This window comes from Melospiza melodia, chromosome 1, assembly GCF_035770615.1.
Source record: "Melospiza melodia melodia isolate bMelMel2 chromosome 1, bMelMel2.pri, whole genome shotgun sequence".
Taxonomy (NCBI): domain Eukaryota; kingdom Metazoa; phylum Chordata; class Aves; order Passeriformes; family Passerellidae; genus Melospiza; species Melospiza melodia.
The window spans coordinates 17,011,407-17,031,783 of NC_086194.1; the positions used below are offsets into that span (position 1 = coordinate 17,011,407).

At 43.1% G+C, this 20,377-nt stretch overlaps 1 protein-coding gene across 1 annotated transcript; it reads right to left on the reverse strand.

Moving 5' to 3' along the window:
* Nucleotides 1–8,743: 8,743 nt before the first annotated feature.
* On the reverse strand, nucleotides 8,744–20,008 carry LOC134429375 (mycocerosic acid synthase-like). Its single transcript, XM_063176528.1, has 6 exons — nucleotides 19,894–20,008; nucleotides 19,032–19,185; nucleotides 17,915–18,075; nucleotides 14,873–15,076; nucleotides 14,588–14,769; nucleotides 8,744–14,308 (listed from the first exon to the last, which is right to left on the reverse strand). The coding sequence occupies exons 1-6, from the start codon at nucleotides 20,006–20,008 to the stop codon at nucleotides 8,753–8,755; spliced, it is 6,372 nt and encodes a 2,123-aa protein (XP_063032598.1). The 3' UTR covers nucleotides 8,744–8,752.
* Between the last annotated feature and the right edge of the window lie 369 nt (nucleotides 20,009–20,377).

Sequence of the window (20,377 nt, forward strand, 5' to 3'; positions counted from 1 at the left end):
GAGGGCATGGCCAGAAGAGCTAATCTGAAATAATCAAAGGATTGTTCCATAACCTAGAACATCATGCTCCATTTATAAATTGGGGGGGCTTGGCCTGGAGCTGCCAATTGCTGCTTGGGGCTGGCTGGGATGGCTCCGTGGGTAGTGAGGAATTGTAATAAGTGTGGCTTGTTTTTCTTGGGTTTTATTCCTTTCTCTCTCTCCCCATTACTATTACTATTACAATTATATTAATAATACTATTACAATTATATTATTAATATATTATTTTTTTATTATTACTACTATTATTATTTATTTCAATCACTAAACTGTTCTTATCTCTACCAACAAGTTTTACTTTTTTCTGCTTCTTATGCTTATGCCACCAGGAGAGGGAAGGGGAGGGATTTAACCAGTGGTTACCTGGTAGTTTGTGGCCAACTGGAGTTAAAGTTCCATGGCAGTGCTAAAACCAAATGTTTCTGAAAAGCACCAGCAAACCTGACATTTCTATGGGCAGGTAACTTCCAAGTCCAGAGAGAACAATTGATTCCTCACTTTCAGCTAGTCAGGTGTGTTTTATATTTTGAGAAAAGAGAAATAATTCCAGGCTTCCTCTACTGGGAAGAGCAGTCTTTATTTCCATAAGCCACTTGAGGCTCTCCATAAACCTCTCCCCCATCAGCCCCCTATTTTCCCAAACTCACCAGCTGCTTCTTGCTTCCATAAAGATGCTGAACACAAGGAGTTCCACTTCCTCATAACTCTGTTGTGCATGCATTGAAGGATCACAGATACTGAACAATCTCTTTACTGATGTGATGTAAACATCCTTTGAAGAAAATTTAATTAACCACAGTTGGTTTTTAACCAAATCAGACTTCAGAGTAAGCACTTTTGAAGACTGCTCAACTGATCAGTGATCAACTTGGTTAATAAAGTAAATGGAGTCTTGCTTGAAACTGAGCTGGGTTTGCAGCAAGAGTATGGATTGTCTGTACTGATTTACCACACTAGCATTTGTAGCATATAATCTATGAAATGCAGCCATAATATTAATTCATAAAAGTCAACAAGAATTGCCAAAGCTGTTCCTATAATGTTAAATCTAGTGCTCAGTAACTCTAGCATTTCCACGTATTTTAGTTCCACCTTTAAGACCCCCAATATACTTGAATCTGCATCTTCTGTCCCCATGTCACAAATTTCAAATATCTTTCTGCTAACCAAGAAGAATACATGACTTCTACAGTATCTTCCTCCCACCAGAGAATCCTGGGAATAACTGTGTATTTATTTCTGGTGTAAACACCAGTTATGAGGAGCTCATCATTACCTCAGCAATTCCCTTCTGAAAAACATAACCTGGTGTTTAAAGACCTAGACTATGTTATTCACTATTGTGTGCTGCAAAAAGATACCTTTTTGCTAATCACAGAGCATCTCTAGTGCTTTTAAACCTTAGGGGCTGTCCCTGGGAGTATAAACTCACACTATTAGCTGTAAAAATCTTGTCGCTTCAGTGGGTCTAACCAGTTTAATAAAGGGCTTATATTTGCTGTAATGCACCTTCAGGCAGCAAACTTTAAACAGACTTTTGTCCAAATAACATTTAAGGCAATTCGAGTCCTTATTCATTGCAATAATTTGGAACAAGGATTTTAGCAAAAGCATATTCCACATACACATAAGTCCTATCTTGAAAACTCTTTTCTCAAACAGATTTCCCTGAAAGCAATGCTAGCACAGCAACTGTGGTGCTGCTTAGACAGTGGTTTCTTGATTTGGAAGAATATTGCGGCATCAGCAAGTAATTTATATGTGGATTTAAGCAGTTTCCAAAGAAGCAGATACATTCTGCTGAGTTTGCTCAGTGCCATCCTGGCCACAAACTGGATTCCACAATAGACACATCTGGCCACAGCAGCCACCATAGGAGGTGAAGGTACAGGCAACATTGCTCTGTGCCCATCTGCCCTTGTTACAAAGGGGTTTATCAAATAACAGCTGAAAGGTGAAGAACTGTTAATCGAGAAATTACAGTAAAAATAGATGAGGAAACATGCAAAACCCAGTCATCACCACTGTTTCCCGTGGCACTTTCAGGATGTAAAGCCAAGAAGGTTTACAAGACAAAATGAGAGTTAAATTCCTGGAAGCCTAAGGAATGACTGTGTGCTCACTGGGGCAGTCTGCCACAGCTCATGAAAACAGTTATTTACTTCATGGAGTATTACAGTCTCCATGCTAAAAATCTGATTTGAAGTTTTAGATTGCAGTAACATACCTACTCAGCAAGAAGACAGCTCACACCATGCACATTTTCTTTTGTGTACACAATGTTTTGATATTAAATCTTTCCAATAGTTTTTCCATCATATTAGCTTTTTCAGTTCCCAGAAATTATCAGTTCCACCACCTAGTGGCTTTATTACTTAAAAAGCAGAATAACCAGCTTTTTTCTCTTCAGTTCACCTATGGAAATGGTGTCATGACAAGAAATTGCATTTCTACACAGAAGCCTGTTCTTCCTGTTCTGAGTATTGAAAAGAAACACATCAAGTGAACAAAATCTTCCTTTACTCTCACATGAGAGATGTGAGTCTTTCTGAGCCAGTGGCTCGAGCATTTCCATCAGCTCTCATCCCTGTCACAAGCATGGACAAGGCCAGTCATCTGCTGTGGGCTGATACATCTAGACTGGAGTAACACCATAATGAATTTTGTCTGACATTTTCCATACTCAGCCCCCTGTTCAGTTCCACAGACTTCTGCCAAACATAGGCCAGAAGGCCACAGATTTTCCATCCATGCATATGCAGGTTGAATTTCTGTGAATATTGAACAAAATCAGTTTGGCTGTCCCCAAGAGAGCCCTGTGTGAGCCAACTGTCCTGGGTTCCTCCTGCTGCCAGTGGTAAAGCAGGTATTTTAGAGAGGGGAGTCATTAGGCCTCATCCAAATCTATTGAATGGTTTTATCTCGGAAAATATTTCTTTTTTCTTTGTCTGTGTGTGCATGGAGTGTCTGTGACTAACTTTACATCGAAGATGTCACTCTGCTAAATCCATCCATGAAAATAACAAGAGAGTGGGTCTGCGGCATTCACATTCTCTGAACAGAGAGTTAATTCTCTCTCCCGGGTTTTTTCCTAGAGAAGCACAGAGAAAAGAAGAGAAAACAATTCTTATCTCTACTTGCTGCTCCTGTTGTTTTTGCACATGTAGAATGTGTTGGGAAGATTGTTTACCTGAAGTGAGTTCCTAATTAGATTCTTGTGATGGTTGTTTATATTAATTAGCCTACTGGTCAAAGCTGTGTCCTGGCTGTCTCAAGACAGTCATGGGTTTTGCTTTAGTATTCTTTAGTAGTATAGGATTTATGCTTTGTAGTATAGTATTCTTTAATATAGTGTACTATAATGTAATACAATATAGTTTTAGTAAAACTGTATTGTTCAGCATTCTGAATCAATGGAGTCAGATTCCAATCACTCCCTGGGATGGAGGTGCCTGTTTTTTCTATAATGGGTCAGCTTCTTTCTTGCAGGGTCACATGCTGTTGTCCAAGTAGTCAAAATTAACACTGCAGCTGAAACAGCCTGTCTGCTCTGTGCAGTGTCAGCTATTCTCAAAGTACTGTTCTCACCCTCGACTAATCTAGAATGATTTGGTCTGACCTGAAGAGTCTAACTGAAGAGGGTCTTTGTGTGAAGCAGTAGGTAAGACTGTCATCTCCTAATGAATTCCAGGTAACATATAAAGTCACAGGTAATGACAGCATGCATGGAAATCATATTCTGTGTTTTACTGATGCATGGGATTTGCTTCTAAGTTTGCAATAGAAAATGCTTCCTTAAAAGTAAAAAAAATATGTCTTATAGTTAGAGGTCAAAGTGAATATGATGGCCTGATTTTTAACAAAAATACTTTTTAAAATACTCAGGAATTTGTGGAATTTTCTTACTAATACATAAACATAATTAAATTTGTCTCTCTGGGCACTTCTTTCAGAAATGGGGAGTTGGTCTTCCCTCAGAGCATGAAGGGTGGTCTAAAGGGATGTAAAGGGGAAAGAAGGAGATCAGTCACAGGCTTCTGAATTGATTTGGGTTTTTTTCCACTAGGCTCTATTTAATACATTACCCAAGATTTGAACTGATGGAGATGATCAAATCCACCTGCCAATGGACTTCACAGAATCACAGCAGCTTGGGAGAGATCTCCAGAAGCCATCTGGACTAACTGCCTGCTCAAGCCAGAACACACAGAACATGTTGCCAGGACCATGTCTAAAAGACTTTTGAATACCTTCAAGGATGGAGACTCCATAACCTCCCCCTGGCAATCTGTGCCAGCACTCGGTCATCCTCACAATAAAAAAGTGTTTTCTGGTGTTCAGAGGGAGCCTCTCATGTTTCAGTCTGTGCCTGTTACATCTGGTTTTGTCACTGGGCACCAATGGAGCCTGGCTCTACCCCTTTGCACCCTCCCCTCCTGAATTTATGTACGCTAATAGGATTCCCCTAAGCCTCCTTCTCTCCTGAACTATCCTAGCTGCCTTGGCTTTCCTTACATGTGAGGTGTTCCAGTCCCTTCATCATCCGAAGAGCCTCACATGTCTGAGTAATTTTGCTGTAGCTTTCCAAGGATCTTGCAAAAAATTTATGTCTTGTTTTGTTATTAATGTCACCATTTCTTATAATTGGCTCTGAGGTCACAGGTGCAAACACTGAGTAGCAGAGTGAGGATTAAATTCCACCAGCACCATAGGAGCAGCCTGTTGAGTTAGACATGTCTTAATCTGTTGACTACATTAAGTAAAACATTTACATGGGTCCATTTATGATACAGCATTTTTACAGTAAAAATCAATGTTTGATGCACTTGTAAGGTATGACTGAAAAAAGCCATTGTCAGTAACGTTCCCACTATCAACTGAATGCCTACATCTCTGGAGTGTTATCTGAAGGAGAAAATACATATTGGCTTAATGAGAGCCTGGGGTTTGGTTGCCTGGGCCTGGGGCCAAGGCAGAGCAGCTGGGACCATGGGGAAGAGGCTCCCAGAGGCACAGGGGGAGGCCATGGCCACACCAGCTCCACTCTTGGGCCCTGGCAGAGCTTTGGCCACTGCCATGTCAGTCCTGCCACAGGCTGGTTGTGGCCCCTGCCCAGGTGCAGAACACGCCTCCGGGCCAACATGGATGTTATCAGGTGTTTTATGATCCAGGCAAAATCGGAAACAGACGCTGGTTTACTTGCAGGATAATGCATTTATTAGTTCAGCCTGCAAGTTCCTGTTATGCAACAGGAGAATGTTTTGATGAAGTGCCTAAGCAAAAAGTCCATCCATGAGCTCATTTTCCAAAGAACCATTAGGGCTCTGTGCCATTAATTCTGTATTTATGTTCTGTTCTGTTTTGTTTAGAACATATCTGACTAATTGCATTTATGGTTGTACTCAGAGAAGGGGAGCCAGGTGTTTTAGCAGTTTGTCCAAATGTTATATCACTTCAGGCTCTGCCTGGAAAAAGTAATAGCTTTTCAAGTATTGTCCCACAGTCACATTAATCTGATTACTGAATATGCACCCTGTTAATGGGATCTTTCCTCTAATGACAGGATTGAGAGTTTGGAGACTGAGGGCTCAGAATCATTAAAAATACCCCTATCTAGTTAGCTATCTCAGATTAATTGCAAACACCAAAGAACATTGTCACTAAAAGCCTTTTGTTAAACACGGATACAGATTTTTTTTTTTTTTACAAGTAATTTATCTAAATGCAATTCAGGTTTTGAGAAGAACATCAGTTTTTTCAGGAGGAAGTGGCAGTACAGGTCTCTGCAATCATGTTTGACAGCTGATGAAGAAAACAAAGCCTTTTAAATCTATTTAAAATAAACTGGTTGAACGCCGATCCCAGAGGTGATAATCAGTGCCACAGGGTGAAGCTGGAGGCCTGTCACTAGTGGGGTCCCCTAGGGTTCAATACCAGGCCCAGTATTGTTTAACTGATTCATCAATGGCTTGAATGAAGGGGCAGAGGCCTCTTCTGTTCCAGCAAGTTGACAAAGCTGGCAGGAGTGGCTGATACCCCAGAGGGCTGGGCAACCCTTCAGAGGGGCCCTGACAGGTTGGAGAGATGGACAGAGAAGAACCGTCTGAAATTCAACAAGGGCAAGTGCAGGGTCCTGCACCAGGGGTGGAATAACCCCCTGCACCAGGACAGGTTGGGGGTCAACCTGCTGGAAAGCAGCACTGTGGAGAAGGACCTGGGGGTCCTGGAGGACAACAAGTTGTCCATGAGCCAGCAGTGGGGGTCCAAGGAGGCTGATGGGATCCTGGGCTGTATTAGGAAAAGCATTGCCAATGGCAAAGGGCTGTTTATCTCTTCCATTTATGATGTTTGGTAGGACAGAACAGGACTCAGGACTTTCTCACTGCTCTTACAGTACTGCAGGTTGTTTCTCTATTTGCAGTCCATTCTGTTGCTTGTAGGTATCTTTGCCTTCTTCTTTGGCTAGTTGCTGCCTTCAGGACATCAATCATATTGATGATCCTCTGAGCTATTTTGTCATCTGTGTGGATTTCCTGGGCTATTTTTCTGGTCACATGGTCTATGTATTTATTATTTATAAATGAAAGAGTAGTCAGCGCTCTGCCATTGCTGCCTTACTCTGTGTTACAAACTGCTAATTCTAATTGCCCTGGCTGCAGCTGAAAATGCTTTGCCTGAGCGTTTTTTGAGCTTAGGTTTCTCATTGTATTTCTGGAGGCTGGCAATGATCTTGTTTTTGTTCAACTATTCTGACCTTTGGAATATTTATGGAGATTCACAGAAGCAGTCAAAAGCAAAACACATAGAAGAGATAAGAGGGATTTCACAGTACTAACGGAGCAGTGATGGCTTTGGTGAGAGAAAACCAAAGAACTGCAGCCAGCCAAAGTTGGTGGTTCAAACTTTTAGAATGAGACCTGTCTGTATAAAGGCTGAAATCAATAGATTCAGTCACAACTGTGCAATGTGGACATCTGTGAGAGATTGTCATGCAGCTAAAATCTGCATGACAATATATAATATACCTTTATATACTCCTGCTGTGCGAAGCAGCCCTGTTGGATTACTGCTTTGACCTTGACATCGGTGCTACAAGGTTCTTGTGTTTTTGCACAGGGAACAGCACAGAAAACGAGTACAACAAATGTGCTGCAGACAACAAATACTCTGCTTTGTAATTTGCCTGGCTGTTGGTCAGGTTATGCCACACCAGAACCACTCTGGATTTGAAATCCTCCGTGTGCTTTTCTGCATATGTGTATATATGTATATACATGTACACATGTTAACTACTCCTCACTTCATTACCATGTTTCCCAAAATGCTTGGGCAAGGTCACAGGCACCTCTGCCCATACAGAGCCATAAGCTCAGAATGACTCGGGTAGTAAGGGACATGAATGAAAAAGTGGTTAGCAACAACCATCACAGATTTTCCAGAGATATGGGGGCTGACAAGCCTGATTACCTTAAAGAATGAAATCAATGAGAAGAGAGAGATTTTATGCACCTTGACTCCATAAGGACTTTCAGCAGTGTCCCGATGCATCCTTGTAGCCAAACTGATGCTAGATAGATTGAAAAAGACAACTATAAGCTGGGTGGAGTATTCACAGGCCTGCCAGGCCTGAAGGGTGGTATCAGCTGTGCCAAGTCCATCTGGCAGTGAGTCAGTAGCAGCACCCTGATCCAGCTCTGGGCCCTCCAGCATGAGAAAGATAGAGATAAGCCTGAACACTTTTGGCATAAACCACCGAGACCTTTGAGGCCGGCGCACGAGAGCTAAGACAGACTAAGGGAACTTTTCAGCCTGGAGATCAGATTATTTCAGGGGGACTTAATAGACCATGGGTACTCCAGACACTGGAAAAATACAACTAGATCTGCAAAGGACAACTCATCAGAATTAGGTAGAAAAGGGAGAAACAACACAATACCCTATTCCCATATTAAAAAACTATAAACAAAGTTTTCTTCAGTGTCTTTGTGGAAAAGACTGCTTTTTTCACTGGAAAAAAGCAGGGCATATATTAGGGTTTCCAAAATTTGAAGTAGGAGAGCAAATAAGGGAAAAAAATAGGATGAAAATACACATTGGGGCTTTTTTAAAAAATTTTATTATTCCTGTTTATTTGGGCTTTCATAAAAATTTCTTAATTCATAATTAAAAACATTTGCTTTTCTGTATGCTTCACAATTGGTAACACTTGGCAAATTGTTAATATTTTTCAAGACAAGCAAAACTAGGTTTTTGAAATTGACATCAGACTTTCAAATAGACATCTGTATTTAAAAATATTTGGTAATATTAAAAAATATATATTAACAATAGAATATCAGAAAAATGCTGATAAGATTATGCAGCTTTGTGTATATATTTACTGTGTAGAGGCACAAATACACAGTTCTCATCAAAATTTGAATACAATTTAAAGAATGTAATACGCAATAAAACGTGTACAAAATTGCCTATTTATTTCCAGTTAAAACTATTGAAAATTAAGGTAAAATACATTGAAAGTAAAAAGTCAAACAACAGACTGAAATTAACACAGCCAGCAGAATAATGGCAGAAGAACCTGGGGTGGGTTTTCTAAGTCAGTCCAAATGAGTACATTCAGTATCACCAGACGTTCTGCAATTACACATTCTGACACGCTGCAAAGGGCTGAGTATTGTCAAAGTTACACAATTCCTGACTGGGGAGATTCCTATAGCCAGCTCCCATTTTCTGCACTTTCAATCACAGCATTCTTCTTTCCAGCTGTTCCATCTGCATCGCTTGTTTCTTCAAACACCGCCACTAAACTTGACAGAGTTGTGTGAGGATCAAGCAGTTTCACAACGGGTATGTCCACCTTTCTCTCCCGAAAGACACGGTTCTGAATTGTCATGGCTAACATCGAGTCCATGCCCAAAGACGAAAGTGGCGTATTCATGGTTAGTTCATCTGCATTCACTCCTGTGAGGTCACTCATCAGTGAGGTGATGTAGTCCTCAGATTTGAGAAAGGCAGTCTCGGGGACTTCAGCTTCCTCAGACGTTTCCATCTTGTTCATGTAATCTTCTGACATAAGTGTTACAAAGCGACTTTTGAGGGAAATAATCTGACGAAAAACATGATGATACAAAGTGTGAAAGTTCAATTTGGCAACAGATTGCTGCGGGTTGTTTATAAGTAAGGTCTTCCTGAGATAGTCATGAATTTCATGCACTTGCAGAATGTCTACGCCCTTGGATTCCAGAATGCTCTGAATGAGGTCTTGGTTGAGCAGAATGCCGAGGTTCAAAGCACCCCAGTTAATGGCCTGGCCTGAGAGCCCACAGTTCCTCCTGTAGAGGCAGAAGAGATCCAGGAAAGAGTTTGCAGCTGCATAGTTTGTCTGGGTGGCATTGCCCAGAAAGGAAGCAACAGAGGAGTAGCACACAAAGTAGTCAAGCTCCTGGTCTCTGGTAGCCCAGTGAAGATTTAGGGTCCCTGCTACTTTTGGGCTCAGCACTTTGTGGAAGTCAGCCAGCTTCAGCACTTCAAGGTGGCCGTCGTGTATAGCAACAGCACTTTGGAACACCCCTTTGATGGGACTCCCCACAAAGGTGGTGGCAATGGACTGGAAAGCTTTCTCAACATCGCTGCTCAAAGTCACATCACACTGCACAGACACTACTTTGCTCCCTTTGTACTGCTGCTGCAAAGCCCTTAACTCTTCTTGCTTCTCACTGCTGGGAATTCTCCTGGACAGAATTGCAATACACCCTCCCCCATTCTCAGCTATGAATTTCACTGTTTCAAAGCCAAGTCCAGTGAGCCCCCCAACTACTACATAAACAGCATTCTGCTTGAACAGCTGCTTCTGGGGCTCGTACAATGGGATATCTGAAAGCACACTGATGTCCTTCTGCCTCCTCAGGACAGCAAGGGGGACAGAAGTGCAGGTGAAATAGGACATCACAGAATTTAGCCCTTCAAAGTTCTCAGTCTGCTGAAAAACAGAACCTGAAAGATTTCTAAACCATTTCATATCCATGGAACTGATCCAGGCATGTATGGTCTTCTGCACTTCCTTTAGAGGTGCTTTCTGGAAAAGGTGGGCAACAGCAAGGATATGAAAGCTGACGTTTTCATGACCAATTTCACTGACATTCTGGATGCATTCTGACTGTTGCCTGCCGCACACGATCACCACATCTTTAAGAAAGGACATGTGGGCCAGGTCCTCCTGAGACAGTCTGTTGACTGGAGGAAGAATAACAAGGGCACTGCACAGGTTGATATACTGCAACACGTTAGGAGTGGGCTTTGCAAGGACTGTTCTCCAACCCATCCCTTCCGCTGCTGCAGAAAGAACATGGCACAGAACTGAGGATGGCTCTGTAGTAATAATACCCAATGTTCTGCCATGTTTTCCTTTGGGTAACCTCTGAGTGAAGATTTCCCATGCAATGATGAAGTATGACACACTAGGGACATTCTGGAGGAATGGGAATTTCCTTGCATGGAAACAAACTGTTCCTGGAATCTGAACTCTGGATGATGCAGCAGTGGGATAACATGAAACCACGTGATCTCCCACTTTCACTTTTTTCACATCACTGCCTGTTGCAGTGACTGTGCCACTGAAATCAAGAGCTAGAAGCCTGTGTTTGTCCCCAGCCTGGGAGTTCCAATATAGGGTATTACCAAAGTTACAGCTAGAAACACTAATGGGAAAATAATCTTCTGAGTGCAAACAAATTTTATCCACTTGAATTTCAACACTCTGTTTGTCAAGCTGAGTTGCAGTGCCACTGGATAATTCCCCAGACAAGTCTTTTGCTGTGTATGGATCAGAAGTGTACAAAGTGAATGATTGTGATTTCTGGAGTGATCTTACGGGTTGGGTGTAATCTGCATCTACAAAAGGTGTGCGTCTGATTTCGGACACATAAATTCTTCCCTGGCTGATGCAGACTTCTGGATAATCCCCACCTTTGTACTTGATAAGAACATCTGCTAACACTGAGATGTCCAGGGAAGTGGAGGAGCTGAGGTCAATCAACTGAAATGTGATTTCTGGAAATTCAACAATACAGGCTCTGGTCATGCCATACAATGCAAACGCACAGTTAATGTGGTCCACATATCTCTCTGTTGTTCTGTAGGTGATCACTCTGACGGAGCAGCGAGACCTCTTCTCTCTTAGGGCCACCACTACCTGGCGATAGGCTTCGCAGCACTTTGCCAACTGATCTACTGCTTTCCTCGAGGAATCTTCATTCAACTTTTGGATTCCCCACAGGAAGAGAATTTCATCATAGTCCTTAACCTCTGCTCTCATTTTGTTCTGTGCATCGCCTTCCACGAGGCAATCCCAGCCTTCATACATAACATATGTCGAAGCAGGATGCAAGTGTTTTTTGAGCTGCTCAGCTATCCCAAATTTGTCTGCAAACACAAGGACTCTGGGCTTAAACCCCAGATGTCCAATTGTCTGTGAAAGGGAGACTTCTTTCCATTTGTTTTGAAACAGAAACTCATTGTCTCTGGAAGACGATTCCTTCATGAAAGTGATGGCAACGCGCTTGAGCTCGGCCAAAACAGAGCCGTGTTTGTCCACAAAGCACCCACAGACCTCAAGGCAGTTCCCGGTGGATTTGCTCATTCTCATGTATATCATCATTTCCTCCTGCAGCGGGCGGAGCACCACCAGGCTGCCTATCCCTGAAGGAAAGCCTGCTCTGGAGTGGAGCGTCCTTGAGGTCAGGACAGCGGTCATCTGCAGAAAGCAGTCGAGCAGCACTGGGTGGATACAGTAGCTGTACATGTCTCTGGCGGTCTCCTCATTCACCTTTATGCTTGTTATAGCTTCCTTTAGCTCCTGGCAATAATGCACATCACTGAGCTGCCTGAATATGGAGCCATACTGAAAGCCAACCTGAGACAGTGCTTCATAAAGCTCCTCTCTGCTAATCACTGACTTGCATCTTTGATAGATGGCTTGCAAGGAGATGCTGCTTTCTTCCACCACACCTTCAAGGCCCTTGGCCACTTGGCCAGCAGCATAAACTGCGTTGGAGGAAGAGAGAACCTCAAAGGTTGTCATGGCTTTTTGTGGACTCAGCTTGATACTCAGCACTTGGGAATTCTGTGTAAGAACACACGGTGCAGAAAAACTGATACTCAGCTGGCAAGTGCTCAGAGGCACTTTGGCTTCTGAGCTGCTCATCACAGAGGCCAGACCAAGCTCCACATAGAAAGCACCAGGGACTAAGGCCACCCCATTGTTCTTGTGCTCATATAAGTACGGTGTCGTTTCCTGGGACACCAGGCAGCCAAACTCCAAGTTGTCACTGTTTATGCCGTAAATCAAAGAATGACTGGCGCTGACACCGCTTCGGCTTGCATGTTGAGGGATATCCAGGCTCATGAGTTTTTGGCGATCAAATTGATATCGTGGAATGGCCACAGGAACACTTTGATACCCATTATAAAAGTGCTGCCAGTTGGGATTAAATCCCAGTTCAAACAGATTTCCTACCAGAGTGAAGAGCGTCTGATATTCTGCATCTGTTTGCAAAGAGGACAAGACCTTTGTGCCTTTCCCTAGCGTTTCTTTTATGCTTCGCTGCAGTGCTCGGTGAGGACTTATTTCCACAAACACCACGTTTTCCCTGCCTCTGGCTGCAGTTTGGATGGCTCGTGTGAAAGCAACAGGCTCACGAGTATGCTGCGCCCAGAATTTGCCCTGAGAAAAGTCATTTTCAGATGCAGCCATGCCAGTCAGTGTTGAAATCACTTCCATTTCCCCCTTCTGCTTTTCCAAAGGCTCTATCTGCTCCTCCAGCTCCCCAAGTATCATGTCCATGCTGGGGCTGTGGTACGCAGCTGGAACATTTAAAACATGAAGAAAGATGTTTCGCTGTCTGAAAGCTTCAGCTAACTCTCTCTGGACAGCTTCCACAGCCTCTACGCTCCCAGACAAGGTGCAGGAAATGGGGCTGTTGAAAGCAGCAATGCACACCTTTCCTGAGTAGGCATGCAGGCGTTCAGCAATCTCTTCAACGGGGATGTTTCCAACCACCAGCATTCTGCCACTGGGAGTCTTTGCCTGCAGCCTGCTCCGGTGATAAATCACTTTGACAGCATCTGCCAGGGACAGGTACCCAGCAATGTGTGCAGCAGCAACCTCCCCCACCGAGTGGCCAACAACAGCAACGGGCTTGATACCCCAGTGCTTCAGGAGGGAAGCTACAGCAACCTGCAGGGCAAACAGCAAGGGCTGACAAAGCTCTGGATTCAACAAGTCCTTTGGGCTATGATTTCTTGCTGGCAGGAGGCTGATGGCAGCATGCTGCTGAAAAAGGTCTTCTATTTCCTTACACTTGTCTCTGAACACCGGCTCTGAGCTCAGCAGTGCCTCACTGAACTCCTTCAGCGTGACACCGTTGCCGCAGAACACAAACACCAGCTGTGGTTCTGCTTTGGATATGGCAGGTTCCGTGCTCGCTGCCGACCTCAGCTCTTGCTGCAAGTGTTGGAGGGAATTTGTGACAAATGCTTTTCGGTACCTGTAGCTGGCGTGGCTTCTTCTGCAGGCAGAGGTATAGGCCAGGCTTGGGAGAGTTACGGAGTTCCTTGCGCTCAGCTGCTCAGCTGTGTCGGCCATTGTCATCTGAAGGGACTTAGGGGATGCCGCTGACAGCAGAACTAATTCCAGGGGCTTCTTAAAGGCAGGAAGAGGCTCTGGCTGCTTCACCTGCCTGACTACAACATGAGCATTGGTTCCTCCAAATCCAAAGCAGTTGACGCCAGCTACTCTTCCATATTCACTGGATTCTTCCCAGGGCTCTACAGCAGTGGCAACAGCAAGGTTTAATTTCTCCGTATCGATGCTGCTCATCTCCTTTGAGTAATGCAAGGATGGAACAATCTTCCCATGATGCATCATCAGGAGCACTTTGATTAACCCGGCTGCTCCAGCAGCTGATTCAGTGTGTCCAATATTTCCTTTCACTGAACCGATTTTCAGAATGGAAACTCGGGAAGACCTCTTTTTGCTAATGACATTACCAAGGCTTTCAGCTTCTGTAGGATCTCCAGCAGCAGTTCCTGTGCCATGGGCTTCAATGTACTGCACAACTGAGGGATCAACACGACTTCCATAAATGCTGCGCAGTAACTTCTCTTGCTCTATTTGAGACGGTCTCGTGATTGGAGTTATGGACCTACCATTCTGATTGACTGCACTGATGTTTATCACACCCCAGATTTTGCTGTAGTCTTCCTTTGCCTGTTCCATGAAAGTTAAATTGTCTTTAATAAACTCATGCTTTTTCTGTAGAGAACAAAACAACAAAACAAAGCCAAGAACAACCAGAATATGATGCTAACTTCTAAATGTTTGTTCCTTTCCCTATGTTAGGGAAATTGATAAATTCAAAATAAATGGTTCATTATTCTTAAACTTAGATTGGAAAAACTTCTCTGGAATAGTCATTATTAGAGCTGAAGACACAAAATTCAGACAAGCAACCAGTCTTAATTCAGGCTGCTTCACAAAAAATCTTACCTTTTTCAGCGGTTTGAGGAAAACAACACCACAGCCTTCTCCCCTTCCATAGCCATCTGCTTTTTTGGAGAAGGGTTTGCTTATGCCCTCTGGAGAGATCATTTTGGCTTTAGTGAGAGATACAAAGGTGCGGGGGTGAATGATGCAGTTCACCCCACCACAGATCGCTGCCTCACAGTCTCCTGGAGTCAAACAGAAACATATTCATGTTGAGATGGCCCTGGTGATAGACAGAAATGGTAGGAGTTCTGATTTTGTTGTCCAGCACCTCTTCAGTCCCATTACCTGATTTAATGGCTCGCAAGGCATAGTGCAGAGCAAAAAGAAAAGACGAACACGCAGTGTCGACAGTCAGAGATGGTCCAGTCAGATTAAATGTGAAAGAGACCCTGTTGGCAGCAATGCTCATTGCTGTTCCAGTACCATCATAATGATTTATTTCATTCACAGCTCTGCTGGCCATGATTTCATAGTCTCGATTCATGAGCCCTGGAAAACATCAGATACATGTCAAGTTAACCCAAGACAACAATAGGCATGTACAGCTCAAAACCTGGTGGTGTGATTTCGTTTTCAGTGTTTAGATGAAACCATATGGCATCAGTTCTCCTGTCATGAAGCTTTGCTCCAACACAAGTCAAAGGGAAAAGTCACCGCAATTTCCCCTAGACTCAGCATACACAAACCTAGCTAACAGTAGAAATTCCTACCTCTCCAAGAAATGACAGGAAATTGCTACCTGCCCAGGAAATGCCCTTTCTGATAGCTCAGCTCACTCTATCATGCAGCTAAGATTTCTGGAGTCTCCTTAGACATCTGTGTGACACTTTTGAGACTCAGGTTGTTTTAGTTTAGCTATGACAAGATTTATCAACAAGTTACAAAGACGGTAGTTCAGACATAAATGTACAAGACATTAGCTTCATTTCCTCACATGTACCAAGTTAAAGGTCACAGCACAAACTACATCCAATACTTTGTATTTATCCTTTTTTTCACACTTGCAACCAATAAAAAATAGTAAAGAAGAGAAGGGCCTGTGAGACCAGTTGTGTCCTCTTTCTGGGAATGCAACGTTTGAAATATTGTGGATCCCCAAGTCCATAAGCACATGTGGAGAGCGCAGTAGCTCTATTCAGAGAGGAAGGAATAGTGCCCTCAATGGAAGAAGAGCATCTCTCTGACTAAATCTAAAACATTTCCCCTATAGGTGCATCAAGCAAACTCCCCCAGAAAACTCCTTTTTAAAGAGACACAGATTACACCAGCAATAATGTGCTAATACTCTATTATTGTCCTTTAAATATCTTTCAACGGCATCTGGTATCATCTTGTCTGTAACTTTTTGGGAGTAACAAAGGCAGTGTGACAAGTGCACCCTGGTACCATTCTAATGTTCACAGGAGGATTTCTGCTGCTTTAAAAGGATAGTAATCCCCAGAACACCTCAACCAAAATTATACTGGAAAACAGCATATTGGGGGGAAAGTGTAGGCCTGTGTAGAAGCCCAGAAGATAAGGAGCTAATGTGTACGTGTCAAACACCGATTGCCGGATAGCCAGGGAGCCATCCAAGGATTGTCAGTAATAACCAAGAATTGTTAAAAAAAGCACAATGAGATGGGACCATGTGGAGGTAGGGCAGCACTTCTCTGGGATAAACATCCTTGTTCTGCTCCACAGAGACATAATCACAAAATCACAGAATCATCTAGGTTGGAAAAGACCACTGACGTCACTGAGTCCACCCTGTGCTCAAATAACACTTAGTTGACTAGACAATGGCATGAAGTGCCACATCCAATCTTTCCTCAAACACTTCCAGGGATGGTTAACTCCATCAGCTCTCTGAGCAAGTGATTCCTGTATCAAATCACCCCTTTCTGTGAAGAATTTCTCCATAATGTTCAGCCTGTAAATCCCCTGGCACAGCCTGAATCCACGTCCCTTCATCCTGTCTCCAGCTGCCTGTGAAAGAGGTTGATCCCCACATCACTACACCCTGCTTTCAGGCAGTTGTAGAGGGCAGTAAAATCACCCCTGAGCCTCCTCTTCTCAGGCTATACACCACCAGCTCCCTCAGCTGTTCCTCACAGGACTTGTGCTCCACACCCTTCCCCAGCTCTGATGCCTTTCTCTGGACTTACTCCAGCACCTTAATCTCCTTCCTGAATGGAGGGGCCCAGAAGTGGACACAGAACTCAACCATGTGGCCTCACCAGTGCCATACACAGTGGAAGAATCACTGCCCTGCTCCTGTGGTGACACTATTGCTGACACAGGCCAGGATGCCACTGGCCTTCTTGGCCACCTGGGCACACACTGGCTCATGTTCAGCTGCTGACCACCAGCACCACCAGGTCCTTTTCTGCTGGGCACTTTCCTACCACTCTACCCCCATCAACAAACAATGGGCAGCACCAGGACAGAAACAGGAATGAAATATTGACCCAAGGTCAAGCTGGGGAGGGAGGGCATTGAGACCACCCAAGAACCCCAAAGACTCTGATGCATTTCCAAAAAAGGTCTGAAAGAAGGAACTGGACATGATAATTTGTATAGAAAGAGAGCAACTCGTCTTCAGGGCAGGGAAACGTATCTATAAAAAGGTACCCCCAACAAATCTGCGGGATCCTCGAAGACCCTGCATATGTCATTTGCCAGACCAACACTGGAAGAAGGACTGGTGATCTCTTTCTCTCTCTTTTTCTCTATTTTTCTCTTCTTTTCTCTTTTTCTCTCTTTTTCTCTCTTTTTCTCTCTTTTTTCCGCTTTCATTCTCTCTTTTTCTCTCTTTCCTTCCCTCTTTCTCTCTCCTCTTCTTTAATTCTTCTCTTCCTTTGTTTTTTTCCTTCCACCCCGCCTCTTTATCCACATCCCACTGCCATGTGCTTATGTAGCAGGTCAGGGACTAACATTCCAATTTCCATGCCAAGTGTGTAATGTACTATTAAATCTTTGTGCTTTCTTGCAGACCCAAGCAATTACACAGCTTGGGTGTTCCCTTCCCCTTAAGGGTGGAACATCACAGCCTGGCTTGGGAGTATCTTTTCTAAGAAGGCTTGGGCTGCAGATGCAGTTTCCTGCTTCCCTTCAGTGCCTGAACATAGGAAGAAGAGCACCAAAAAGAGATACAGGAATTGTACCACGAACTTCTAGAGTAGCCTGGTAATTCTTACCAAAAGTAACCACTAGTGCCATAGCACAGTAGCTTTAGATCTCCAGTCTAGATCCAGTGCTAGATAACATATTGAAAGGTTATGAAGGATTGCTCCAATCTTTGTGAGCTTCAAACACACTTTCTTTGACATGAAATTTTCATCTTACCAATAAAAACACCTGTTTTGGTGCCACTGATAGATTCCACAGGGACTCCTGCATCCTCCAGGGCTTTGTATGTGCACTCCATCAGTAATTTCTGTTGTGGATCCATGCGTTCTGCTTCCATATTATTAATCCCAAACAGGTGGTTGTCAAATGAATTAAATCTGAAATACACCGACCAGAATAAAATATGACAGATGTATATAACATCCATTTACTTCTAGACCCACAGTAAACATCTTTTGCAACTTCATGAAAAGCTGAGCAATAACTGGTGTTTTGGCCACAGTTCCCATTTATGAAATTCAGAAGAAAATGTTTATAAGCCAAAGATGCTTCATTTTATCAATGCTTCTGCATTTCAGAGTTAAGAGCCCACTCCTACCCATTTCTATTCTCGTGGTTATTGCACTGCTACCAACTGGACTCCTCAAACTATGAAATGTGCAGAATGAGACTCCCTCTGCAGTAATGTGATCAGAGCTTCAACAAGTTATAAACAAAATGAGAATCTCTCCTCCCTGCAAAGAATCCCCCACAAAACCTGGTTTTCTAGGTTTGTTTTCTTGGGTTTTTTTTCAGATTATTTTCAGCAAATACAGACCAATGCTCTAAATTTAAAACCAAAAAGTAGAGGATCAGCTCAGGTCTGTTTTCAACAGATACCCATGCTTCTCTAAAAATACATTCATAAATACTTTGTGTGTACTTATATTTAAAAGCATCTTCAAAACAGGCCCATGCTTACAAAAGACCAAGCCCAACTTTAATCTTGGATCCCAAGATCAGATTTATATTGCCTTTTATAATTTCTTGATTTCAGAGCAGGATTCAATATCTAACATGGGACTAAGCATTAAAGTAATTCTGGATCCTATGGTTCAACCCCGCCAAGTACAAATTTCAAGAGACAATAAGATTTCTTCTGTGCATGTCAACTTCTCCTTTGAATGAAGCTCTACACCCTGAGGTTTTTAGGTGAATGTGGGATTCAAATAAAAGACACTTATTTTGACCTTACTGTAATTTGCTATTCTTCCCCCTATCACAGCCCCTGAGCAGCTGTGCCCATAGTCTAAGTACTACAAAAGTCAGTGGTGCAGCAGGATAACAGACTCACTCATCCAGAAGAGCAGCTCGTGTTGTACATATTTTTCCTGGCTTGTTACCATCTGCATCATACCACTCCTTGGTATTAAACCTCTCGGGGGGGATTTCTACGGTGCAGTTTTTGCCTTCCACCAGGACCTTCCAGAAATTGTCAATTCCATCTCCTGTTGTAGAAAGTTTTGCAAACAGATTAAATGATGTGCTCCCCCTCCCCATGCAGACTCAGAAATGCAAAATCAGCAACAAGGACCTCCCACCTGTAAATCTAGGCTGCTCAAGCAGACTTGCCACAGAAAGAAGTGATCATTCTTTAGTGAGAGGAAAATGAAAAAGTATGACTGATCCCCTCACTGCTTGTCTAAAAGCAAAGGAACCCCACAAAATCCTTGACCACCTTCTCTCTGCCATCTCAGTGCATCTACTCCACCTACTGTAATAAAGCAAGAAGCTTTCTTCCAGGAAAACCCAATCTGTTCATATTACAGGCATGGCTAAAATAAGAATGTCCAGCCCTTCATCTGCCCTGTTCCTATGGATGCAGAGTTCTGTAACACTACACAATCACCCAGCCAGTGAACACACAGAAAGTTCAAATCATCCCAGACTTATCCAGCTCATTTGTATGAGTTTCATGTGCACCTCAATGCCCTGCCCACAGCCAGCACTTCAGCTTCTTTTGTCTGCCTGTCTGTCAGCAGACAAATTTAAACTAATCCGTTTCCACCACAGCACCACCTTTCAAAAAGATCCCACAAGGAACAAAGCAACAATCCAACTAAGGGGCAAACCAACAACTGTTGGTTTCCTCCATTTCAACATTAATAAAACTCTCTGATTTCAAACAGCCTGCTTTGCTTTTACCCCAAAGTTACCTCCAGGAAAGTTGCATGCTATTCCTACAATAGCAACTTCATCTGCAGTCTCGATCTCCATCTCCGGGGCTACACAAGACAGAAGCACTGTCAGTCCAGTCCAGCAATTATGCATTTACCATTGAATAAATATTAGGTTAAAGTATGAACTTCCGACAAACCCACAAACTTGTTCAAAACTTACTTAATCTGGAATGATCTATTGCTGGTTGTGGTGACAAATAACAATGCCCACACGAGTGCTGTACTACATTCTTCTTCTTGTCTCTATTTCCAGAGGGAATTCCCCACTTAATTCCCCAAACTCTCTCATGCACACACACTTCCTTTTTACTGTTTAACCTCTGCTAACAAATGGTGAATCTTTTCAACAAATTAGATGGCAAAGACAAGAATTCTCTTTGGGGTCAAATTAAATACCCCAGGATAGAATTGACAGATGATTTCTTTTTCCTTGATTCTGAGAAAGGAACTTGTCAGAAGA

Bases quoted from the DNA above. Each gene is read 5' to 3' on its own strand.
- LOC134429375 (XM_063176528.1), bottom strand. From the start codon at position 20,008: ATGCATAATTGCTGGACTGGACTGACAGTGCTTCTGTCTTGTGTAGCC. The intron at 15,077-17,914 runs GTAAGATGAAAA...GATGTTTTCCAG, and splicing joins CAAAACAGGTGTTTTTATTG to GGCTCATGAATCGAGACTAT. The intron at 14,309-14,587 runs GTAAGATTTTTT...TTCATGGAACAG, and splicing joins TCCTCAAACCGCTGAAAAAG to GCAAAGGAAGACTACAGCAA.